This window comes from Watersipora subatra, chromosome 4 (genome assembly GCF_963576615.1).
Source record: "Watersipora subatra chromosome 4, tzWatSuba1.1, whole genome shotgun sequence".
In the NCBI taxonomy this organism is placed as follows: Eukaryota; Metazoa; Bryozoa; class Gymnolaemata; order Cheilostomatida; family Watersiporidae; genus Watersipora; species Watersipora subatra.
Window position 1 is genome coordinate 19,962,410 of NC_088711.1, and position 27,596 is coordinate 19,990,005.

Here is a 27,596-nt window from a genome sequence, read left to right on the forward strand (position 1 = left end):
GTTTAGACTAGAACACTAACAGAATATGTGCGCAGCTCCAAACACAAGCAGGGCCGGAACATAATCACTAAAAACAACACGCTGTCTAGGCGCTGATATAAAGCCTACCTGACAACATCATAGCAGCGGTACAGTAGCCTTTGGATGAATATTGATGAATGAGAAAAAATTTAATCAATTCAAAGGTGCGGGGAGGTGCGTATACTACTTCACTGTGTAATCATAGCTCGAAATAAAAACCACATGTGGCAAAAGTGTGTAAAATGAACAATGGCCTGAACAATTTGTTTACATTATGTCAACACTTCAGGAGCAAACCAGTTGAGAAGAATACCCAACTTTTGTCTCTTTCTCAGCTCCTTGACCTTTTACCTAAGACTTAATTGGATGCCTACATTGTAAGTTAAGCTCTCCAACTCTCACAAGTAAAGTTACTCGTGGAAATTTTGTTCTGCCTCAGGGAACAAGTGAGACAATGTATGTCATATTTGCATAAATTGTTAGCCCAAATTTGACAGTTTCTATTCAAGTATAAACAAAGTGTGAGGGTTGTCAAATATACCGGTATACGTAACGGAATTTTTATCCTGTCAAACCAACTAAAAGCTGTCTTTGGTTTCTAGAATTTATAGAACTTACCGTTATCAAAGTGTCTCAACTATGGTTATGACTATGTTATTTATCAACTATGTAATGCTACAGTGATGAGAGGTAATATTATACAGATAAGTGGGGTCCGTATGTGGCTAACTGTGGAATACTGTGGCTAACAGAGCTTTACTAGCGACCAAATATCATAAATTTTTACCTGTTAACATCGGAACTTGGGAAGCAGTCACTATCGCTTAATCTGACCGTTTAACCGCGATGTAGTTTGTCAATTTTAATCTTGAAACATCCTGGCAGTCAGACCACGTGAACATCAAAAACAATCACAACTAATAAAAAATACCACTACTTTCTAATAAAATTTGTGCAAATTCATCTGTAAACAGTTAAGAGTGTTCAGCTCCAAAAGAGCCATGCCACACTCAATCATAGAAGCAGCCATCTCTAGCTTAGCCGACAAAGTCACAAATTTTGGTCTAGTCATGCTCCAAGGCCAATAAAAATGGTTGCTGATGACACAAATACTTATGTTTGTTTAACTATTTTCTGGTGACAATATTTTTTCAGTGAAAGCAAAAGATTTTATAAAAGAGTGGCTATTCTATAAAACAATCAGGTCCTTGAACATCTAACGCTACTCATTGTGTACCTAATGTGGGGATACCAGAGATACATGCATATAACTTTACTGCATACCAGCATCTGTTATTACTACCAAAGAAAAAAACAATGACGGCCAACAGCGTATTTCTCAGCGCACATTTGAATAGCATTCACTAGTCAGCCCAACAACCTGCAACGAGTGTCATCATTACTGCATATAATACTATTAGTTAGGTAAATACATATATAAGAATATTTACTGAACCCTCAAAGTGAATGGAGGCATATTGTACATGAAGGGAGGCGCTAGCAATAAGCTGTGAAGCGATTGACAAACATACTCAAGCCTACAGAGCTGGTAAGTATGCAATCTGTAGGCTGTGCAAACAGAGTATAGAGTTCCAATAGCCAGAACAAAGGGAAATGACTACACGCATCTATAAAGGCAAGTAATTGATATAGCTCATATTACACTCACATGATCAAGGTGAAATGGGAAAAACTGGAACTATACAACAAACCATAAACATATCTACGTATCTGTACTGTTTTTCTTTGCATACGTTAGAAGATATGTTTTATTTGACTAGCAGTGACTCATAGAACTGGTGCGACCTATTCGTGATTTGGTAACACAACAAAATTCTATTAATAGATATTGCTGGAGTGACGTAATAGTTGGCATGTTCAAACAGGTTGTAAAAAAGAATATAAGTAGTTGGTCTAAAAATCTAATAAGAAAATTTGCTGCTTAAAATAAAAGAAAGAAAATTGATACTAAAACACAGAATTGGAGAAATTAAAAAAATTGCTGATTTTGGGGAGGTGAATAGTAAATGTAAAAAGCACAAAAAAATCTAATGACACAAAAATATGACTAGTCAAAGAAATTAGGATAACAAAATAATCAATCACAATCAACATATGAAAGCCCAACTAGCGATATCACCATGACGACAACTAAATAAAAATATCACATAAAATCACGTAAGCCCACCCGAATGGAAGCTGTGAAAGTCAGAGAGCAGACTTCACACGCGGTTCTCTGTTCAACTCGCCATACATCTGTGCTATGACACGCTTATACCTGTTTTTACACTCTAATCTCTTTAGCTTCTGCGTTGGTGTCAGAAGACCATTTTCTACAGTCAATGGCTCAGCAGTAAGATGAATGACCTTGACCTGTATAAAGGTGTAACAGGCGCTAACAATTATGCTGGTTTTGTTTGCTTAGTGAAGTGCCAACAAACTTATAGGACCGATTAATAATCAATAGAAATGGCTTCCTTACAATCCGTACTAAGTACTGTGCTCCAATACACTCACAGCCATGATGGTAACAGAGTAAACAAATCAAGTGTAAAACTCTGTACATAAATTCTAAAATATGAAAGTTTAATACTGGTAGGAAGTACTTTTTATCTACTGCATTAAGTCTTCACCAGCATATCAACATCTTGGCAGCCAAAAACAAGTACAGTCATACCTCAACATGGGAGCTTAATGCGTTGCGGGGCTGAGCTCTTACGTCAATTTTCTTGTATCTCAAATCAAATTTTTCAATATAAAATAACTAACTACAAATTAATCCGTTCCCACTTTCTGAAAAAGCTACCTAAAAACATGATGTTCTAATTCACCACCTACATGTAAATTTCAAAAGTCACAAATACCTATCTAGTGGTTATGATCTGCAATAATGTAACAATATTATGCACATGTACAATACTGTATGGAGTTCTTACCTTTGAGACAAACGGTAGTGGCTAACGGCGGTGTGAGGGAGACTTGATGATGTTTGGTACGCTACACTTTTGTAACGCTGCGTAACATAACATAAACTTTAAATTTAACTTAAATGAAGTTAGCTTACTATACAAACACTTAAAAAATAAATTTTAATCTTAAATTACATGAAACTTAATTCTTATTTGGTTATAATTTTCAGTGTCACATACTTTTTTTTTCTGGCTCATTATCCTCGCTTTTTGACCTGCTTTTACCTTCACTTTAAGCCGGCCTTTTTAAAGCTTTTTCAAACGAATTCGAGAACGAAGACCGAGCTATGCTGTTCTTGAAAATGGCCTCTCGCATACTCTGCCACCAGGCGGCAGCACAAAAAAACCATCTCATACGCTCGTATCTCAAATTTGTCTCATATCTAACGGCAAATATTTGCACTTTGAAATTTTCCTCATATCTCAAACTGCTCATATATTGGGCCACTCGTATGCCGAAGTCATGACTGTATTCCATTTTCAATTACAAAAAAAAGAAATTCAAAATACTGAAAACCGACAGTCTCCGTAGAATAATAAAAGTCTTCCTTTGCTGACCTGTTCAAATCCCTTGAGATTAAAAAGCTTTGCAGAGTCAGCCATGCCTGCCAGTACAGCAACCTTGACTTCATCACTTTTGCATAGTTCCGCTAGACTGTGATCTTTCAAAGCTAGTTGTGTCTCGGCAAACTCTTGTAGCACCTCAGCATCTGGCACAACAACTGCCACCTAGACGTCAATCGGTATAAATGCTAAATAAACAGCAAAGGAATAAAGATATGAAAAAATCCTATTTTTGATTACTTTATTTCAACATTGAAAAATGATAAAACGCAATGGAAGGACATGTTGAGGTGCATAGAACAATAGCACTGCAGCTAATCAAGCTGCCAGACTCTACGTAGTTTACCATAAAAAAGGTTTATGGTAAACCCTCCTACATCACGCCGAGCACATACTGCCTCAGGCCATGGCAGAAGTTGTCCTACCAATCCTGATTTTAGACTCCAACTCGATTTAAGATTTTTTTAGCATTCCACACCGATAGATCACTCTGCAATGAATTAAACAACTTCAAACGTTTTTTTTGTGATACTCGAGTCCGTAAATGCATTGGGTAAAAGTTTTTTAAGAGAACTTGGGCTATAGCAAAGAATCTATAGATGGCTCACCATGCTAATTTTACGATTCAGTTGTTAAGATTGAATTATGAAAAACATAATTTGTAAAACAGACAGAGTCTGCAAGTAGATAAGTTAGACTTGGGTCTTAAGACAATGAAACTCACTCAAAAATTACTTGTATAACAAGATATTTAAACTAACAGAAATGTGGGTGCCCAACTTTATTTACCCAACCATGATTGCTGAGCCCCATGCTATGCTGCAATTGTAAGATTACAACAATCACTACATCATTTAACTGGCTCTTTTAAAAACAATTTTAAAGCGGTTCATGAAAATATTTTAGCAATAAAAAATCTCAAATTTTCTTTTTTAGTAAAGCTAAAAATTTGATATTTCAGCCATGCAACTTTTACCATATATAGTATCGATAAGGAATAATAGCAACAGACGAGGAAATCCATGTTTGATGAAACAACAACACAGGAGACAAATGTAAAATGATCCAATAATCAATGAACAAAGAGATTGGATATATGTATATAGGCTACATATGAATATTGAATCTAAGAGCTAGTGTGCAGCAAAAAGAAATGACAACTCCCACATTTATCATTTTGACAGTACATAATTACCAGATAAGACTGAAGACTGTCTCCGTGTACGTAACACTGAGCGACTAGTGGACAAGTAATATAGGCATTTTCTATCTTCTCAGGTGCTATATATTCTCCCTGAGATAACTTAAAAATATTCTTTTTCCTGTCTACGATCCTGAGGGTCCCCCTCTGTAAAACAGATATTGACTGGTGAGATGAGGTTGGCCAATAAAAATGTTGCCTATTTAGATCTGGCGCAGTTGTTTGTCCATACCGCCAGTGTGGCACATATATAAATATAGTAATTGTATAACAACTGTAATTACTAAATTTTTTACAAAAAATTTTATAATGTCAGAGATAAGTGATGTATCTTATCAGATTCTAAGGTCGATTCTGAAGGTCGATTCAGATACTGTGTACTGATTAGCACTCGCAGACTATCCTTGTGAATGACTTGAATGTGTTAAAACGAGGAGGAAAGAGACTTCTCGTTCTAACGAGAAGTTCTCGACTTCTCGAAAAAAAACAAACTTCTTTTAATTTAACTTCCATTCCAAGCAGTTGGACATTTTTCACCAAATGTCTGTAGAAAGTCTAAAACTTGCGAAATATTGACGAGACGCAAACAGCTGTGATAATAGGTTTTTGTTTAATTGCATCATTAATGCATTAATAGTGCATTAATGCATTAATAGTGCATTAATGCACTTGCACCTTTAATTTTGCAACCAATAAATTACTGAATTGTATTAAACTAGCAAACACTAAATAATTACTATAAACTTGCGTCTAGATAACAAAAAAATTCCAAATAGCCCAACAACATCCAAGCTGAATTGAGTGAAAATAATGTCAAAAATGAAATGAATAAAATGTCACCAAGAAAGTTCAAACGTCCTGATACAAAGATGTATACTGAGTTATGAGTGACAGTTCGATTAATATATCCACTAATACTTCACACCAAACAACACTTGTCGACATTTACAGCAACAAGGTAAAGGTGACCCTAGAAAGGAACCAAATGAGGTAAAAGTAGTTAAATCAGTAAGGCAGCACTAGTGTAAAACTTAACAGCAGACTTGAAAAAAAAATTTAAGACAAATATGATCAATATTAACATTTTTATATTTTGGACATTTTTAATGCAAATAACTTTGCATGTTGTTATTAGACATTCTAAGCTCCTCTTGATGCGTGTGATGCGCTTCTAAAGACAACATGCTGACGTAACAGCTGCTTCAGGATTGGCTTAACCACTTAACTAAACTCATGAATACTCCAATAAAAACACAATACAGTGAAACATGGATAACTCGCCCTCGGATATAGCGAACACATGGTTAACTCGACTGGATTTGCTTGGTCCGTTCCCACGCAATGATAAATGGCTCTATATAACTCGAACTCAGCACTGTTAATTCGAACTGTTTTTTGCCCAACGGCTACCGAAAATCGCTTTAGAAAATCACTTTATTTCAAGCCATAGAGGTAAACCTCAACTTTTCGTAATTCATAAGCGTCGTTACTACCTCCATCGGCAAAATATTTTTGTCAACGACTGTTCTAAAGGTTTGGTGAAATTTGATTTATACGTACTACTATACGATGAATAGCACGGGCTAGCCGGGTCACGGGCGCAAGGATTTTCGCCACGCACATACAAAACAAAAACAGCATGTTGTTTTTGTTTTGTATTTGCGTGGCGAAAATCCTTGAGTGCGTGACCCGACGTGGATTCCGAGTTGAATCAACGTCGGAATGTTGAATGTTTAAAACGTCTTAAAAATTGTAATTAAACGTATACGTTGTCTTAGCTAAAAAAACTATTCATCGTTTGACCTAAACACAGAATACGTGTGTACATTCAATAAGTATCCATTCAAAAAACGTTAGTGATATACAATGTACCGTTAAACCTCGTAAAACTTTTAATTGAACTGCCTCGGAGTGTTGCTCTTAACGAATGCCAGGTAAAGTAAGGTAATCTTTGGATAAACTTCAAGAAAAATCGGCAAAATTGATCGTGGGTAAAACGCTCAAAAGAAAAAGATGTCTTTTCTTTTGAGCATTTCAGCAACGATCAAGTTTTGCCAATGTCAATCTAAAAACGTCCTGGCAATAACATCACCTCAAACAACAAACCAATCTCAAGTGATAGAAAAATCTCTATACTTTTTGATAAAAAACGTTTTAAACTTTACATTAGAAGCATTTAATTTGAAACAAGCCATTTGTGCTTTTGATTTATATAATAGTTTGTATATGTTCATGTATCTACTAATAAATAAGTAAATACATGGACTTGTGACAGTGCTCTGATAACTTGAACGCTCTGATAATTCGAACCCTTTTGCTTGGTCCCTTGAAGTTTGAGTTATCCGAGTTTCACTGTATTTAGTTCGACTGTAGATGTTTCGGAGCCTAAATTTCTTACTTCATTAGCATCACGATATGCCTCATGACTGACCATGACCTCATGAAATCACGATATGCCTCATGACTGACCAGCAAGTTTGAAAATTTTAACAAAAATGTTTTTAGGAATATTAAATCCTCATAGGTTCTGTTGTGAAACAGTTAGTCGATTGTCCATAGAAATCGCATAGTGTTAGCTTTTGCTATAGTACTTAAAGATAGCAAACTAAGCAAATAACATGGCTGAGAATGCAGCATTTTTTGTATAGTGACATAAATTCAGCAGGGGTCACAACTCCAACATTTTATCATCAAAGAATAGTAGAATTATTAAAGTTTTAGCAAACAAAAACTTTTATGTTATGGAAAACCACCAATTTCTGATACAACAAGTCGACGACTTACTGTGTTATAAATTAATTTTCTCTAATTAACATGAGCAAACAACATCGGAATAAAAGCTTTACACAGGCAACCCAAAGTAATTATTTTGTCACCTCTGTCCATGTGCCGACGTCACCGGTATGCAACCAGCCATCTTCGTCTATCACTTCCCGTGTTCGCTCTTCATCATCAAGGTAACCCTTGAACACATTCAAACCCTTGAGGCAGATCTCACCGATGTTATCAGATGCGTAGTAGTTCATCTCTGGGACATCAATCAGTTTTATCATATTGCAAGGCAGCGGCCGTCCAACTTCCCCTGTGCACATATAATAAACTATATTAAATATATTCAAATATATTAAATATATTCAACCATATTAAATATATTCAACTATGTTAAGTATATTAAACAAAACTGAATATATTCAACTGTATTAAATATGTTCAACTATATTAAGTATATTCAAATATATTAAATATATTCAACCATATTAAATATATTCAACTATGTTAAGTATATTAAACAAAACTGAATATATTCAACTGTATTAAATATGTTCAACTAGATTAAATATAATAAACTACACATGTATATTAAATATACTCAACCATATTAAATATATTCAACTATAATAAATATATTAAACTATATTAACTATATTAAATATATCTTTATCTAGCGTAAATATTTATATGCATACTAGGTGAATACCCGGCGTTGCAGATTGCGTTGCGGTAATAAAAAAGCTGTTGCCCAGAAAACTTATTTCTATTTAACATATACAACATTTACGATTCTAACTTTTAATCTTCAAATCATGACAAAAGTGTTTTTGTGTAGTTCAAATAAATTAAGAGACAAAATAAATCAAAGACTTTAACTGTAATATCTACTTAACAATAGAAGGAGATGGGAAATTAACTAAGTGATAATAACGGGGATTTGACAGTTACCAATGTTTAAACTTAAAACCCTGCATTCAAATAATGTTTACAAACAACCTAACAAATAGAACTTTATAAATGTATAATTCGTATAACATTACAAATATAAGAGAGTGAGGAATAACTGATACGTTTAGAAAAAAGATTGAACATCTCAGCAATTGAACCGGGTGCATTCGGATGCACAGATGTGAAGCCAAGCATACTTTGAGTAGAATGCGTAATAAGTATGATCACTATGCTGTAAAATGGCAAGATTACCGCGTGGTGCATGGGGTTGAACGTGTGTTTCGGGTTCCGAATAAACCAGGTTTGCTACCAGTACCTTGCGGATTTTTATTACTAGATTTTAATCGCTATAAAACTGGACACACAGATAACAAAAGACAAACATTGAAATTTATACATAGACTTATGATTATATTACTTGCATAATATACCATTTATTCATAATGTGCAACTACCGCTATGTTACGCCAAAAAGGCAAATATCAGTTGAAATTTAGTAATGCTCCTGTGTAGAGCCTCCTTAGCTTACCATTGTTGTGAATATTGCCATAATACATCTAATAAATACTACAAATCATGAACTAATAACAATTAATGGACCAATTAACAAACCAGAATTTAATGGACTTCATTGCAAACTGGCTTCAAATAATAAAAACACTAGTAGTAGTCAGTCAGCCACCATCTAAAAAGTAGCCTAAAAATTGAGTTCCGCTCCGGTTACATGGATATACACAATTTAAGTGGTTTCTGCATCAATAAACCTGATTTTTTTAAATCTGGGCGACCTTTGTAAACAACCTTGCGCTTTGAACCAATCAAATGGCTGAAACTCATTTGGCAAGAGAGGGCAACTCCTCAAGTTTGGTTCCCAAAAAATCATTACCTAATTCTGAGTGAATGTGCAGGTTTGTAGTGAGTTACTACCTGCCATGTTGTTTAGCACCTTCAGCTTGATAACCCACAACATACACAATGTATATCCATGCAACTGGAGAGGAACTGAACAATAATTGGAGGTGGCTTACTGACTATTATATAGTCTATTACTATACTATTAATAGTTACATAAAAGCATGTTAAAAACTATAAAGTCAAATATAAAACTTTTACACAAATGATAATGTTTGAGTAGTTAATACTAGTGTGTAAATAATTTCAATAGAAAAATGGAGAGTAGGGAAGTAGATATATTTACCAGCACTGGATTCACCCACGAGAGTACCACTAGCACCTGCAGTAGATTCTGTCATCCCATAACCTTCCAATATCTAAAATATTCAAAGAATGACATAGTCGTACTCTCTTTACAAATGAATAAAATGCTATTTATAATCACTTCGACATGTAAAATTTTTGACATACAATGTAAAATTTGAGCAAATGTTTGTCTTGAAACAAAAAGTTATTTGTAACATATATGATTTGAAGTTTCTTGAAATATTCTAGACATGTAAATTAGTACATATATATACTGCTCTTCATATAGTTTGGTTTGATTATATATTGCTTGACTAGTTAGTATTAAACGGTGCTTCATTCTTTCGCTTTTGAAATCAATAATTTCAAGAAAATCAGTCTGGGTGGTAGAAAGAGTGAAGGAAGACGGCAGCATTTTTGTTAAAATTAAAACATAAAAAAAAGAACGATAAAAACATAACCTAACATCTTTAGATTAAAAGTTTGAAAAAAATCTCTCACACTGTCTTGTAGTCATCGCAAGGGAAAAAGTCAACATGATGCAAACACAAGAAACTTGGACCGAGAGGAAGTGAACTCGAAGTGAAAAACTCAAATGTACATAAGCATGTTAGGTTAGGTTAAAGTTCATGTAGTTTAACTTAGACCAGCTCTAAATCTCTGTCATGGCCTCTTTGTACGCATCATTAACATATTGTACAGTCATGGTCTGTACAGCAAGAGTCTTGTACAGTCATGGTCTGTACAGTAAAAGCCTTGTACAGTCATGGTCTGTACAGTAAAAGTCTTGTACAGTCATGGTCTGTACAGTAAAAGCCTTGTACAGTCATGGTCTGTACAGTAAAAGTCTTGCACAGTCATGGTCTGTACAGTAAAAGTCTTGTACAATCATGGTCTGTACAGTAAAAGTCTTGTACAGTCATGGTCTGTACAGTAAAAGTCTTGTACAGTCATGGTCTGTACAGTAAAAGTCTTGTACAGTCATGGTCTGTACAGTAAAAGTCTTGTACAGTCATGGTCTGTACAGTAAAAGTCTTGTACAGTCATGGTCTGTACAGTAAAAGTCTTGTACAGTCATGGTCTGTACAGTAAAAGTTTTGCACAGTCATGGTCTGTACAGTAAAAGTCTTGTACAGTCATGGTCTGTACCATAAAAGCCTTGTACAGTCATGGTCTGTACCATAAAAGCCTTGTACAGTCATGGTCTGTACCATAAAAGTCTTGTACAGTCATGGACTGTACAGTAAAAGTCTTGTACAGTCATGGTCTGTACCATAAAAGCCTTGTACAGTCATGGTCTGTACAGTAAAAGTCTTGTACAGTCATGGTCTGTACAGTAAAAGTCTTGTACAGTCATGGACTGTACAGTAAAAGTCTTGTACAGTCATGGTCTGTACCATAAAAGTCTTGTACAGTCATGGTCTGTACATAAAAGTCTTGTACAGTCATGGTCTGTACCATAAAAGCCTTGTGAAGTCATGGTCTGTACCATAAAAGTTTTGTACAGTCATGGACTGTACAGTAAAAGTCTTGTACAGTCATGGTCTGTACCATAAAAGCGATGTTACAATAAAAACCTTTTACAACTGATCATTACTTCAATTATTTATTTTCCAACATATAAATTAGTTTTTTTCACATTATTTTATATAAGGTATTTTTTAATGTTATGCGTTATGTTATAGAGAGCAATTTAATGATGGATGCCATTCCTGTGACCATTGGTGCCAATTTTGGGAAATTGAACCCAAACCTGTTGTTTACAGTCAGACATTCAGACAGTCAGACAATTACTCCCAAGTCTTTGTGCTGTTGAGCAAACCGTATAAAACACAATATACATGTATTAGCTTCAACGCACCACTTTGACAAATGAAGCAGGTGTTGTGATGGGTTAACTTACTATGTTAAAATCTGGTTGAGCCACTGAATGAGCACTCAAAATATTTGAGAAAGAACAAACTATGAATTAACAATAAAAGTGATGCTTTAAAAGTACAAACTGGTTTCGTACAAGTTAATCTTTGATCAAATACACACAAACTTAAAAGACACGGAAAATAGTGTAACCAAACACCGAGTCCAGTTCAGCTCATCACAAGTTGCAAATCTAACAATTTAATGTTACACATACCACAGCACCGAGTGCTAGCCTTAAGAACCTGAGCACAGGATACGCGATTGGTGCGGAGCCTGTCATGACTATCTTCACCCTTCCTCCAAGCAAATCACGAAGCTTTTTGAAAAGGATCTTATCCCACACTGTTGACTTAGTGATAATCCCACTGAAACAGAACATATACTTACAATACATCGTTGAAAAAGAACAAATCTTGCTGGCTTAGGTACAAACTGTGTGATGGCTTATGATCTACCTATGTTCATCAAACCCACTTTGTCATTGCGTGTCTATCTGTTAGTCTGTGGAAATACTATGCACTTCATTATTTTATGGCCGATTTCATTCAAACTCCACAAACATATGTTCCGTACCTTCCGCCAGGTTGTTAAAATATTTGGTTTCAAAACTTTGTTTGGTTCTTGAAAACCAGCTTTTTAAACACCCATCTGATTAGAAACTCAAGATGGTGCCATCACATGCGTTAAGGACATATGCCCTCAGTAAACCTATTCATGGATTGTTGTCATGACAGCGGAGTAGCAATCTTTATTGAAAATTACAGGCATGCTCTGGCCTATTTGATTGAAAATAAAAGACGCGCTGACCAACACTGGTCTTATTGCTAGTCTATACTAAAGTATGAAATAGAATCTTTAACCAAGTAACCTGACAGGACTGGGAAAGCATTAGAAAATGAGTCGAATAGTTTCCGCACAGCCATTAAAAAATCTGATGCTCAAACATAAACAAAACTCCAAAACCTGAACATTTAAAACTACGTTTGAACCGCTGTCATAAAAACTTCCCCAAAGTCCCGGCATGATTGCCTAATGTAAATAATAAAACCTTCGAAAATTAATTACACTGATAAACATTACCATAACAGCCCTGACTGGTTGCAGTAGCCTAATCGTAGCGAAATGGACTATATTTAGCTATTACTTGCTAATGATTTCACATTTACATTTAAACACCTTTAAATTCTTATTTTTTTTCCAATTTATTTCAACAAAACACTTCTTTCAAGTTATGCAATTTTAAGCTTACAGTTGTTTGAAAATCTTTACAGTTGTTTTATTTATTTTTAATTTAGTTGTCCTGCACAAAATTTTTTCCTAATAATATGAAGTTTGAAAGTTGCAGTTGTTTGAAAAAGTTTGAAAACCTTTACAGTTGTTTTTATTTTCTCTCTTAATTTATTTCAACTACACAAAACACTTCTCTCATGATGTGTAGTTTGAAAGTTAGAATGGCAAATGTTGTTATATGTTAAATACAAATCAATTTTCTGTGCAAAGAACTTTTTTATTACCCGGGCAACGCCGGGTAGCACAGATAGGTCTATATATATACATGTATATAAACCTAAAAATGTTTGTCGTTAGTCTGTCCGCTATGGCGATTAGTATTTAGCATTGATAATTCCGCAGCGCAGACGGTTTGTTCTCGGAACCTCCCATTCACCAGGCAATAACCTTGGGTGATATGAGTCATTATCTGGGTTAAAATATTTCAACCTTCGTCAACTCAATGACTGCTTGAACAGCTAGAAAAACTTTGGTGAAGTTGTTGACAATTTCTTAGCTTTTATTTGTTTCAAACTGGAGTTTTTAATGTAATAATCAATTGAAGCATCCCTTTTAAAATAAGAACCTTAATCTTTATTAACTACATTGCTAAATGCAAATTTCAAAACTATAAATTAGACACATTTTGGTGATACCCATCTGTTATAATCAAACATTTTTTTACAAAATAAATCAAGAAAATTTTCAAGTGGTTAAAATTACTCTTTTAACCAAAAAAGATTGAATGTGCTTGTTAATTAATTAAATTTTATAACTTAATTTTGTGATGTTGCATAGCACTCTGCAACATCACAAAAGCTTGCTCTCACGGTTTTTATTACTAAGTTTAGCAATACGGATACTAGCTTACTCAAATTAGTCATTGGCATTGTGCCAGGCTAATGGCAAGTGTGCAACTACACCACCTGCCACTGTTTATAGGCTATTTTTAATACCCGTGCAATGCCGGCAGTCGGCTAATCTATACTATAAAAAGAGCCATGTCTGTCTGTCTGTCCATTCACAGCCTCGGTTAGATGCCTCATACAGGACTCAAACTCATGGCATTCACTTTAGTAGCCTAACATGGTAGCACTTTAAAACCTGCACCAATTGACCGCCTTCTCACTTTTCAAAATAATTGTGCATAGTGCGTGTGGTTCATTGGCACAACAAGCATCTTTTACGGCACACTGGACAGCTAGGGTGCTAATAACCATAACAGCTGATCAGTGAGCAGCTCCACAGCCGCCATATTTTACTTCATTTAATATTTATGATGTTAAATATTAAATGAAGTATAAAATATTTGCTGCCAGAAGGTCAACTGAGAGTGCTTTTGAATTTTTGATATGTAATGGTATTCCCATCATTCACTCCATCTAATTATAGAGGAATTATGGTACAATTTGTGATAAATGAGTCCAGAAAGATACGCAATAACCTTGTCTCATTGACAAAGGTATGCATATGTCTATTAAAAACCATAGCCTGAGATCTTTCTAAGCTAGTAATATTTTAGGTTACAATAGTTGTCGACTTATCGCATAACAAACATGCTTGGTGAATGCTAAAATATTGTTAAATTGAATTACTCAACAGGTCATTCTCTCATTAATACGGTGATTAAAGTAACCTCTTCCTACTTTGCAATTCAGCTTTCAAGGCTTCAGTGCTTTGCGAGTTTCATTCATGAAAATACTATGATTATTTTTATGAATTTAAAATTTTTTAGATGAAAAATAAAATTAATTCAAAAATATTCATCAAACAATTAAGGAAAATAAATAAATATAATTAAAATACATGAATCTCTCTCATACTCTGGCTCAGTGATATCCCTCCACAAACATCACTATGATAACAGTCATCGTTGTTCGTTATTTTCTCATTACATTTTGTGAAATTTAGAAGTGCAAAGTGCTTGTGACCCCGTCATCATTCCTAAGAAATGCCCTTGACCCTCAAATTGTCTAATGAAGCTAAAAAAGCAAACATCTTATGATTTTATGACTATTAAATATGGGTTAATTAGTTTCTATTTCACAGATTTGAACTTTTAGCGGGGAGAGGTGGATCCGCTTAACTGTGGAAAATGAGGAATTATTGTATTCTATTAACTACATATCATTGAAAACGACAAAAGGAAGAAAACTCCAAGTTTATGGCCATATTATGTACATGTAAGCCTAAAGGGTAATTTATCGCATACTTTATTCAACGATAGCTATTTTTCATTCAGATTTCCAAGAAGCATGAGTAAAATCGTGCAAGCATACTTTGGGTTTGAGCGCATTGATACAAATCACGGCGGCTCCAAAACGCTATTGCTAGGGTAGACGTGGCTAGGGTAGGCGTGTCTTACCGCTTGAGGTAGTACTCTTTGGCATTCAAAGCTTTCTCAAAAAGTCTTCTCTTGACATAGCTCTGATTCACTGAACTCATCACCTGTAAGGAAACAATCTTTACCATATCAAGAGCAGTATCCGTCTATCTGTAGCTACGCTATGAGCATTCGGAAAAAAGACTACTTCGCACGGAAATCAAACCACAGACATCAGATTCAAAGGCAAACACTCTACCAATACACCAACCAGGCACCTTACCACTTGATGGGCTTATTCTCTATGTATTGATTACTCATGACAATCTCTCACAGTGCACAGGACTGGCAAGCGTATTAGTTATTATATAAATGTATTAAACATAAACCTTCACCTAAAATATATCTAGTGAGCTTTAACACTCTGGACTGACTCATTGACAATACATATGAACAGTTTCACCCAATAAAATCCAAAACGAAAAGCACTTGTTAGATCAACAAGCTCAATGCATTGAACGTGGTATAATTTGTAAGAACAGCCTATATGAACCATATTTCAGCCTTCTTCAACTCAATGACCGCTTGAAGAGCTAGACAAATTTTGGTGAAGTTTCTGACAATTTCTTAGCTTTTAGTTGAGTTTTTCAAACCTTAGTTTTCAACATAATAATTAATTGAAGCATCCTTTTTAAAATAAGATCCTTAATGTTCATTTACTAATTAAATTGCTAAATGCAAGTTTCAAAATTATAAATTAGGTACATTTTGGTAATACCCATCTAGTACAATCAAAAAAATTTTTTATTAAATTAAATCAAGAAAAATTTTCAGTGGTTAGAACTGTTCTTTGACAAAACATTGAATATGCTTGTTAATTAATTAAATTTTGTAAATTAATTTTTTCCATCAGAATGCTTAAGAACAGCAAGTCGACTGTCAGAACATGCAGACCACCTTCTTAGCCATGCCCAACCATAGAGAAGTTGTGATGCCGGAAGCTTCGGTAAAGAAAGACGACCAATGTAACCAATTCATAATGACAACTGAACAGCCTTGATCATGCGAAACGACTTAACCCACTCGCTTTTCATCAAAAAAAATATTATTAGAGAATTCGATATTCATTTTGTGTCTTCAATCGTGCTTATAAAACAGGAAATAGCTAGAAAAATGTCAATTTTCTGTAATAAGTTCAGGCAATTCTTTAGAAACATCTGTTCTTGGTTTGAGGTATGCTTTGTGTAGAAAGTTGAGGTGGCGCATGATCAGACTTTTACACTTTCAGAAACTTGAGTGAAAATTAGACTGTTTTTAAAGTCATTTAAAGATAGTTTAAAAAGCAAGTTTGCAATTGCCTTCACTACATTTTTGTTTTTATTTACTTTCATAGATGTAAATATTCAGAATTTGTTTCAATTGAGTCAACTTCAAGAAGTTGTACTCTAGCATGAGACAGAATATCATAGAGTAATATCATAGAGTGCACTTTATAACATGAAAACGCATAACGATTACGAAAACAAAATTTACCAAAATGAAATAATACCTTGCTATATATAGATTTTGGCTTTCAAATGTCTAAATTAGCAAATGTTATAACTGCGCTTGCAGATAACTCTATTAGAAAGCTTTTCTGGTGTATAAATTTAAAGACAAGCATTTTTGCATGTGAATTAACTTAAAACACACTGATGAGTGGGCACAACTCCAGAGAATAGAAACGGTAGAAACAAAAGTTGTATGCAAACAGATGAAGCAATAAAGCTAACATAAAAATATTATAAAGTTAGGCCTCAACCAAATGTTAGTAAAAACCCATACTAAGAACAGAACAAGGCTCTCAAACTGAGATCTGTGAAGAGCGAACAACTCCTCATTCTTGGTTTGTAATAATTATTACGTGGGTAACACAAAGAGCTTACTCATTAGTTGAATTCTCAGCCTGTAAATGTAGGAAACTTTGAACAAGAATGGTAAGTCATTACAACTTTTCATGCATTTTAAACAAAATATTATAATATAATAAATGAGTTATTTAAAAACCTATAATTGTTGATTGGATTCGGATAAACAATTGACTAGTGACCAGACATAATTGTACAACATTTAACAATTGTAACTCTGCTCGCTCATCAATCTGCCTTGCTACTTTCCTCGTCCTTAAGTGATATTGTGTAATTAACTTCATAAAATTTTTACTTCACTGCCTAGCAACAGCCTAGAATGACATCCCATAGAAAAGTTGTTTTCTTATAAATGATACCCTCGACACTAACAAAAACGTGGAGCTTGCAATCACAACATGATTGAGAAGAAGAAATTATACATGAGAGAAAAGTATTGTACCCATCATGCACCGAGGAGCCATCACCAGGAAAAAAGCTCTATATTTCTAGCTTTCACAACACTCCTAATTCATGTGTTATCGCAGTAATTTTTTCACAATCGTAACTGTTTGTCATATAATCTGCTAGACCAGTTATTTTTACAAATTCTTAACAAGTTTGCAGTTATCTGAATAAAAATTACCAAAAACATATATATCACAACGAAATACTGTGTACCAACTAATGCTCTGACAGTCTAGTGTGCCATGAGACATTACCAGGTGTGTCGATAAAGTACAGAAACTAGCTATCTGCGCAATATTCCTAACCGCTGAAAGGTGAGGGATTGGCACAGGTGTTATAGTGTTGGTCTACCAAGTTGATCATTGTGAGTTCAAATCCCTCTTATAACAAATCTTTTATATCATTTTATCTAAAGAGTGTGACACACAGCGAACTAATACACACCCTGTCACATTAATATATGGATAACCTACGATTATAATATGCCCAGAGTAATATGACAGTACAATTCACTAGAAAAAGAGTGTTTGCTATTATCATTATTGTTGTTATCAACTTGTATCGATAGATATCATTTGTCACTATTTATTCCCGCTATGAGAAAAAGCCGCTACAAGAACAAAAACAAGAATTTTTGTGATTACTATATCGTAGTAATCACAAAAAATCTATAAGTTACCCTCAAATTTCAAGTCTGAAGATGCAAAGGCAGCCCGCTTGTAAAACTCGACATGAACATTGGAGTTTTTTTAAAGAATGTTATATAATTTAGGATGCTGGCTACTCTAAAGTGAAAAGGGAATAGAGCTACCAGCTATGAGTAGGCATTCATAAAATACCTTGTCATATATCTTGGTGAGGATGCGAGGCACTGAGGCAAAATATGTCGGCTTTAGATGTTGCAAGTCACTGAGCAGCTGCGTAACATCACCGCTAAAGAAGCCAATCTTAGCTCCAAATAGCATCATCTCCACCTGCGCATCATCAACATTGACGCTTGGACAAAGCAACAACATTAGACAACTTAAATATACCCAGTTTGCATATACCAAAACCTGATCATGGCACAAAACCAGAGTGTCATTTCAGCTCATCAAATTAATGATTAGATTGGCCGACTAGTGAATCAGATGGCTCGCCTACTTGCATCTCAGATGACTCATGTACTTGCATGTCAGACGACTCGCCTACTTACATGCCAGATGACTGGCCTACTTTTATGTCAGACAACTCGCTTACTTGCATGTCAAATGACTTGCCTATTTGCATGTCGGATGACTCGCCCACTTGCATGTCAGATGACTCACCCACTTGCATGTCAGATGACTCACCTACTTGTATGTCAGACAACTCGCCTACTCAAATGCCACATGACTCGCCTACTCAAATGTCAGACAACTCGCCTACTTGCGTCTCAAATGACTCATGTACTTGCATGTCAGACGACTTGCCTACTTACAAGCCTGATGACTCACCTACTTACATATCAGACAACTCGCCTACTTAAATGTCAGACGACTCACCTACTTGCATGTCAGACGACTTGTCTATTTACATGTCAGACAACTCGTCGATTTGCATGCCAGATGACCCTCCTACTTGCATGTCAGAAAATAAGCTTACTTGTGTATCAGTAAACACAAGACAACCTGACGAGACAACCTGTTCCATGTGAGTCAAACTACTAGCTCACTTGTTAACCAGACAAATAGCCTTCTAGAGTAAACCATGAGGCTGGCCTAATAGTATACCAGCCAACCCACTAGTAGACAACTAGCCTACTAGTAGTTAGACAACTTGCTTGATAGTAGCCAGACAACTTGCCCAGCGTATAACAATGAACACTGCAACTTTCTTAACCACTTATCTTATGTAAATGCTTCCATAGGAGTTCACTCTCTCAAAATCAACAGCAAATAATTCTAAAAGCTAATAGTGAGTGCATCAATCAACTCCCAACGAGATTATATTTGGAGCTGTTGAACTGTTGTTGGTACATCTAGATTTGAATATGAGGTAAATATCTTCCAAATTAAATATTTCTAACAGGTGGGCAAACATTAATCAGATAAACACACGTCCATACCATCATCATCTGCTCATAGAGATGAGCCAGTGGCAGATAGGATAAATACGTCTCGTCGTCGCCCAAGAGGTTGTCAATAGGTAGGAACTGCAGAAGAGGAAACTACGATTATGAATACAGAACAGAGCTACCAACAAGTAACAAACTCAAATTTTTCTTCATTGTTTTTTTTATAGAAAAATTAAAATTTTTTTTTTTGTAACTTTTCTTCTGAAAGCTGGCACACACTGTATCACAGAATGTCAGGGTTGTCCTATCAGTGATTATTCATAAACTATATGTGCACTGTAGACCGATGACATCATCAAGGCAACGCAGAAGCCAAGAACCATTGCATTGAGGGTGTCAAACTTTCGTAATATTTTGCCGCGCATCAACGACAGTCCACGCAATGTGCACCACTTTTGCGCAGATTGCTTGACCTATAGTTCCCTTCGTAACAGTTGCCGCGGGACTAGTATGAACTCATTTCCAGGACCCCAATGTATAATGAAAACGCTATGATATAAACTATTCGCTGATATAAACGCAGATGGGTTTGTGATAGAGTGTACAATGTTACCACAGACACTCCCCAATGTATGGTGGGATTACTACCGATATACTGTGACAGACTTTAAACTGTGTTTCCCAAAAAACGCTCCCTTCAGTCATAAATCTATTTATCATCTACAAGGTCATTTTATCAATTGTACTGTAATCCGAAGCTAAGGCTAACAATCGATTGGTAGAATACGTACAACGGCTTTGAGAGCAATCATAGCTGTACGATAGAATGCGTTGTGCTCTATCATAGCTCCTTTGGGTTTTCCTGTCGTACCACTTGTATAGCACACAAGAGCGAGGTCGTCACCCTTACAAATCTACATCATAAACATATATAGCTCTGAGGCAACATAGCTTTTGTAAACTTACACCGTAACTGAAGAAATATATGTTTATGCAAACACCATGGCTATAATAAGTGAAAATTCTAGTTTTATCAGATTACAAATAATCCCTTGATAGTATATAGTATTAACAGGCTGCATATTTGACACAATAGTATTGCATTCATGAAAGAAAATTTCTGTAGTCGACTCTTTCATTGTGCACAATGAATTTTCATTTTATTAATGCAAGGAAAGGCAGGAGAGACAACTTCTGTAACTGACTCTTTGTTGACAATGCATTTATCTCCTAGTAATGTGAGTAAAGACAACTTTTGTAAACGAATCTTTCTTTGTGTACAATGAATTTATTTTTTATTAATTTAAGAAAAATGAATGAAAGACAACTTCTATAACTGATTTTTTGTTTATAATGAATTCATCTTCTAGTAATCAAAGCAGCTGCAACTGATACTCACCGCTAACCCCACAGGATTATTTGCACCATCCGCCTGCAAAGACAGTATGCAATTGATAAAATCTCGCAATTAGGGGTCAAAGTGAGATTACGAATAAAAACTTGCTAGAGCGTGTGAATGTCAGATGATCCATAAACACCTGCTACAGTGTGTCAAAGTGAGACGATGTATAACCGCCTCCCACAGTGTGTCAAAGTGTTATTATCTATAGAAACCTGATAGGGGAAAGTCTAAGTGTGGTAAATGATAAACATGTTTCAAACTCAAAGCCAAATAACTGAATGAATCATACCTAGTATAAAACATCATGTAAAGCAGTCGATAAAAAACCTGCTACTGACTGTCAAAGTGAAATAATCTATAGAAACCGTCTACTGAGTGTCAAAGTAAAATAATTTATGGAAACATGTTACTTAGTGTCAAAGTTAAATAAATCTTTATCATTACTTGCATAAACTATAGGTATAATATAATCCTAAAGGAAAATATGACTTGTTCATTATCGCCAGGTTTAAAATTGTGTGATGAAAAAGACTTTACTATGAAGCTTAAACACGCTATTAAGTTTAAAAATAATATAAGCTTTTAAAGAACTCCCAGACAGAGAAGTATTGAATTTAATGTATTATATTAAAATTGGTAGTAAAAATAAAGTCTTACAAGTAAAACCTACCTCCATCTCGGAAAAGGAAATGATGCTCCAGCCCTGAGACCTAACAGCCTGGACAGTATTAGGGCTTACAGACTCCATATGAACTATAGTTGTGAGATGAGGCAGTCTACTCACTCCCCACTCTACCAACTGCGCAACCTTCGCCTCCATGTCACAAATTACCAGTTTCATCCGTGCTGTATCACAGAAGTCAATCAAATTGTACACTGAACATCAGACGGTTATTCATAGCTGACATTCATCCAATTTACGCAATTGCTCATTTAGATTTAATTGCGTTAGATTTCACATCAATTCTTTGTATGATTTATAACAACTTTACCAAACTATTAACTATTATTGATATTGTGATCAAAATAAAACTAAAAAAATATCTTAGAAATTATAAAATTTGTTACTAATAGCAAAAACAACATTCATATCATCTCAATCTGAACTTCTGACTCAAAACTAAACGATAGAGGGTTTAATAATGTGAGTATTGGAGCTGTTAACTTACAATCCAAGCCAATCTAGAAATTAACAGTTATAATAATTATTGTAAAACAAACCATTCTATTTTCTATTTGTTAAAATAATTGATTGCTACAAAGCAAAAACCCTATTATGGCTTAGCTTCTACATTAAGGTACATTAGAACACTGCATACACAATGGTACGTTGTATGTAAAAACTAAATACAAAAAGTTAAATTACATTTAGGAAACTAAATCAATGAAATAAGAGTAATAAATAAAGAGTTAAAAGAAGAGGAATAGAGGTGTAGCCTTATTTATATGGGAGACTAGCCAAATACTCAGCATTGCACGGGTATTAAAAACAGATTATATAAACAGTGGCAGGTAATGTAGTCGCCATTGGCTAATTTGATTAAACTAGAATTCGTACTGCTAAACTTACTAATAAGAGCTGTGAGAGCAAACCTTAGTGATGTTGCGCGTAATGCAAAGTCGCTATGCGTATTTCAACCCAGATAGTGACTCATATCGCCAAATGAATCCATTGCATCTCGGGCAGCCAAGTGGGTTAGCTTGTCGCCATGAGAATGGGAGGTTCTGTGATCAAATCTTGTGGGGTACAGATTTTCAGTGCTCAAAAGACATTCATCTGTATCGCTATCTTTGATTATTACAGCTAGTCTTTGCACTTTCACTTGTTTCAGTTTTCTTTCTTCGTATCACTTCCATTTTGCATGTATGATGACTACTCGACAACTTTGGAAATTTTTTTTGAAGAAATGAATCATAGATTTTTGCTCAGGCATTTCTACTACACATATTTGTTGCTTTACTTACAAAAGATCATTGTGTTCTTCCCTTTTTGTACTACTAGTGTACTATCATTCACACAAGGCTTTTTGGAATCCATGATTTCCAGACTAAAATAAGGAAGGTATGACAAACTGCTCAATATAATTTAAGTAGCATAGAAACAAATTATGTGAAAGAGAACCGCGTGCAGACGTGTGGAGTACTAATTTTTGTGAGCAACTTTGGAAATTATTTTGCGCGTGGTAAAAACCTATTTCTAAAAATTTTATACCATTCATCGAAAAATGTGTATGATGAGCGATCGAAAGTGGTGGTTGAATTGTACAGATATATGGGATGAAACAATAAAAATTGATCCGTTCAATGATAATCACCTCTGCAGTGCCACAACTTTCAAATCCTTTACGACGATCTTCACCCAGTTAGAATAAGCTAATTGAATAAAACTACTGAGAAATAAAAAAAAAGTAATCATAAAAATGAAAACAAAATTAGGATTAAGTTTAAGGTAATGTAAGATTAAGACATATTTTTAAGCGCGTGTATAGTAAGCTAAGTTCATTTAAGTTAAATTTAAAGTTTATGTTATGTTGCGTAGTGTGACTAAAGTGTAACGTACCGAACGTGTTGCCGCCATGTCTCTCACACACCGCTGATAGCAGTCTTGAAATTAAAAACTCTATAAAGTACTGTACATGATGTCACTGTTTATTGCAGATCATAACATTGTAGTGAATTAGAAACATGTTTTTAGTATTGTGATATCATGTTTAAGGTGTTTTTCAGAGGATGGGAACAGATTAATTAGCATTTAGTTAATTAATATAGAAAAAATTGATTTGAAATACGAGTGAATTGATATACGAGTTCGGGTCAGGGAATGCATTAAGCTCATACCTCAAGGCATTACAGTGTTACTACTCAGAGTGAATTGGGTGCTAGCTGTTGCCCTAGTAAGTGGCACTAACTTTACCACCAAAAGTCTGCTTGTTTAGCTTTAAAAGAGCTCACAAAAGCATTCAAATGACACCCAAGATTCTGGCAGTTAGAGCAGGCTATCATCACTTATAGCACCTACTCTGAGTGACAATATGCTCCATCCCCTCAGCTCCTAGTGTCTCATACATCGGAACTACCACCATAGACTGCTGGTAGCTAGCTAACTGTGTTAATACCATCTGCAACACCAGCCGGTCTATCAACATCAATAGTGATCAGTTCCACAAGTACACTTTAAATAAAGGCTTGGAACGGCTGAATTTTACGAAATTTGTAAGAGTGAAATCAGCAGATAATTCCAGCTGCTCACCAACTGACCTGGTACATAGCAAACCCAGGCAAAAAAACCTATGTAATGCTGCCTGCATTGTGTCCAAAAGTTGTGATTTCAAATACATCCAGTGTTTAATATAACACGAAAGCACATACCTCCATTCGGTTTCCACTGTAGAGTCCTATAAAGGAGCGAGGACCGGGCTCCATACCTAGTCGGCGAAGTCCGTAACCAATTTTTGTAACTCTGTCCAGCGCCTAGCCAAAAAATAGAATCTTCAAAAAAGTTATATATGAAAGTACGGTATGCACGGAAACGACACAGATAAGAATTGTCTTCCTACCTCGGAATAAGTAATCCATGTATCAAAGCCTGTCTTCAGAGAGCTTCTCTTTCCTAGAAACTTCTTACTACCTGTTTGCAACAGAATCAATACTCAACAAAACTGCACGCATACAATCAACATCATGCATTAGCTTCGAAAAATATCTGAAGAGCTTCCCAAACCACAAAGACTATGTAATTCTAGATGAATCAGTGAGCGAAAAACGTGTGAACAGGCTAAAACCCATGCTTGCTAAAACCCATGCTTGCTAAAACCCACACTCGCTAAAACCCACGCTCGCTAAAACCCACGCTCGCTAAAACCCACGCTCGCTAAAACCCACGCTCACTAAAACCCATGCTCGCTAAAACCCACGCTCGCTAAAACCCATGATGTTAAAATCCACGCCCGCTCAAACACTTACTCCTCTTAACACTCTGAAGTCTGGGCCCGAGATAATTTAAGGAATTGTTTTTCCACCTGATCGTACGAATGACTAAACTCGCCTGCGTAGTTTCGCTTTGTTTTTCCGTACTTCAAGTTTAAGTAGAATTACAAAACTTTAGTCACTTAATGCGGTGTATGTTTTTAGTATAATCCATAAGTTTCAAGTCAAGTGGACTAGCAGTTGTTGAGATATCGTTGAAATACCAATGGTATTTCTAACCGACCGAAAAATGACAAATAACTGCCGACAGAGCCTTAGTTTCTAATGACTGATTGAAATCCTTAGTAATGACGAATCTGTAACAGACAAATCTAGAAAGCTTCTCCTCAGCAACAAAAGCTCACTAAAACTGCTTGTTTTTGTTCACAAAATATATACACACTATCAGGCTCGGTATACATCAACCATTATATTTCTTCAGTTACTTCTAAAAACAGCACTTTTTTGAAAGAGTGAAAATAAAACTATTTACTCTATTTGATTTCTGTTTTTCATTAAGTTTTACAAACTAGAAGCTTCAATATGCTATTCAGTTAAAAAGGAGTTGTGCTATCCTAAGTACTTCCACTGTGGATTGAATGTTGTTAATACAGTTTAGGATCAGGGAATTTGCTTGTGTTAACACGAATCGGCTTCCTTCTAAAATTATGCAGCCTTCAAGTTGGTTAATATATTACTTAATGGACAGCTTCGAAGCAGAGCGCAGCGTCACCTGATTCTAGAACTGACATGCGCCATGACATACATGTACAAGTGTGTGACATGTACCATGACATACATGTACAAGTGTGTGACATATGCCAAGACATACACGTTCAAGTGTGTGACATGTGCCATGACATACATGTACAAGTGTGTGACATATGCCAAGACATACATGCACAAGTGTGACAAGGCACTGGCTATACCAAATCTCTAACCAACTCTGATAATAGAGACAATCAACTTCGTTTAACTAATTAGTTTAACTATTATAATACTTGTTTTAAAAGGGAATTTTATCTTTTGCTTCAAAAGCTGTAATATATTTATAGCCACCTGCTGATTATCACAGATTAAACTTTGAAACCATACAGCTATCTGTCTAACATTCAATACGCAGTTGTATCAATGCGTGGCCTCATACACGTAGTATGAGCCACTATGTTGTGGTTTCTGTTGAACTAACCGCAGTGAAATATGCATCATAAATATGAACAACTGTGTTAATGAATTCATATGCTATGACAACAGATAAAAAAACTGCAGAGAATAGATCAGAAGATGAACATTGTTAATACTGCATCCAGTGAAATTATTTGGTTGAATTGAGCCGTCAGACCCCATCAAAATGTCATGAATAAGTTGAACTTTAAAATGCAATGAATATCACATAAATACCAGATGCTCTTTAGCAACACTAATTCCTAAACTCTATTCACCAGATTACCATACATGCTTGCTAAAGACTGTTCTACTGGTTAAACTCTATAGAAATTAAGACGTTAAACTCTTTTGATACTTGCTATATCATTTATGGTGAACTCAAATTGAAACAAGAGCTTGATAAAATTCTAAAATCAAGGAAATAGAAAAGATTGGAGGTATAAAATCTACAACGGTATGTATACGAACCATTCTTTTCAACAGCTCTGATGAAGATATCATACAGAGTAGAGGATGTGTCATATTCTACAACACCACAAGATTCCTTTGCGACCCTACATGCAGGAATCGTCTGCAAAAGAATAAATAAAAATGGTAACGTCAGCGTGAGCGAACAACGATAAATTGCAGCTAGTTATTGCTTGAACCATTATTCCTTGGTGCTTCAACATCTAATCACAATTAAAGTCAATATAAAATGGTATAGCATAAAAATAGTTCATGAAAAATTTATTTGGTAAGTTTTTAAAAACGTATCTGTGTTTTTACTGCTGCATTGTCATTTTTTCCCCAAAGCTATCCTATTTCTATCCCTAAGCTATCCCAAACATGAACACGACAGCATTGCTGCCAAAGCAAAGCAACAATGTGTTAAATGCACTGATTATAAGTAATTTTCAAGTACTTGAGTTAAAATCGTTCAATTAGATTACATATACTTGCTAAAACAATTGCTTTTACAAATGCTTTGTTTAATATTTGAGAAAACTCAAAAAACACCTGGACAGTATGTTTAATGATTGCTATGCTTCACAATATTCTATAGCAGCTTCTTGAGCACAAAATTTTAAAAGAGTCTGTTGAAATGCAGCAGGAGACATTTATGTGAAAACTAATACCATTGAGCATTTTATTTAAAAAGCATCCAAGCATAAATACGGCAAACTCGTATTGAAGAACATTTTGTTTTGTAGATTGTAAGAGGGTCTGACTACTTACTGGATGAGCGTAGCTCTGCTCAATCAGACTTGACGGATCAAAATGGTAGCCCTCTGGTTCCGAATTAGCCCAAAGATAAGCAGCGGAACCAGCTAGACCAATAGCAGCGGCTGCAGCAGGTTTGGTGATCCGCTTACTCATTGTTAGAAATGAGCTACGAAATAAATAGACAGACCATTATTATTTTTTTCAGTTGATAAAAACTTTACGATAAAAACTCGTATATAGCACGTATGCCCTGACGTAGAGTTTAGCTAAGATATCTAC

General features: G+C 35.2%; 1 protein-coding gene across 3 annotated transcripts; it reads right to left on the reverse strand.

Annotated features, from left to right (window-relative positions):
* Nucleotides 1-1,814: 1,814 nt before the first annotated feature.
* On the reverse strand, nucleotides 1,815-27,479 carry LOC137392974 (long-chain-fatty-acid--CoA ligase 1-like). Of its 3 annotated transcripts, none has more exons than XM_068079349.1 (17): nucleotides 27,330-27,479; nucleotides 26,580-26,682; nucleotides 24,536-24,606; nucleotides 24,348-24,449; nucleotides 23,998-24,097; nucleotides 21,649-21,824; nucleotides 20,976-21,008; nucleotides 20,368-20,490; nucleotides 19,628-19,714; nucleotides 18,381-18,515; nucleotides 15,230-15,312; nucleotides 11,810-11,960; nucleotides 9,674-9,746; nucleotides 7,632-7,837; nucleotides 4,750-4,902; nucleotides 3,549-3,719; nucleotides 1,815-2,394 (listed from the first exon to the last, which is right to left on the reverse strand). In XM_068079349.1, exons 1-17 carry the CDS (start codon nucleotides 27,468-27,470, stop codon nucleotides 2,230-2,232), a joined length of 2,073 nt encoding a protein of 690 aa, XP_067935450.1. In that variant the 5' UTR covers nucleotides 27,471-27,479; the 3' UTR covers nucleotides 1,815-2,229. The 3 variants fall into 3 exon arrangements, with proteins under 3 accessions (XP_067935450.1, XP_067935451.1, XP_067935452.1); XM_068079350.1 differs by having other exon boundaries at nucleotides 24,536-24,602; nucleotides 26,576-26,682; XM_068079351.1 differs by lacking the exons at nucleotides 18,381-18,515; nucleotides 19,628-19,714.
* Nucleotides 27,480-27,596: the final 117 nt, after the last annotated feature.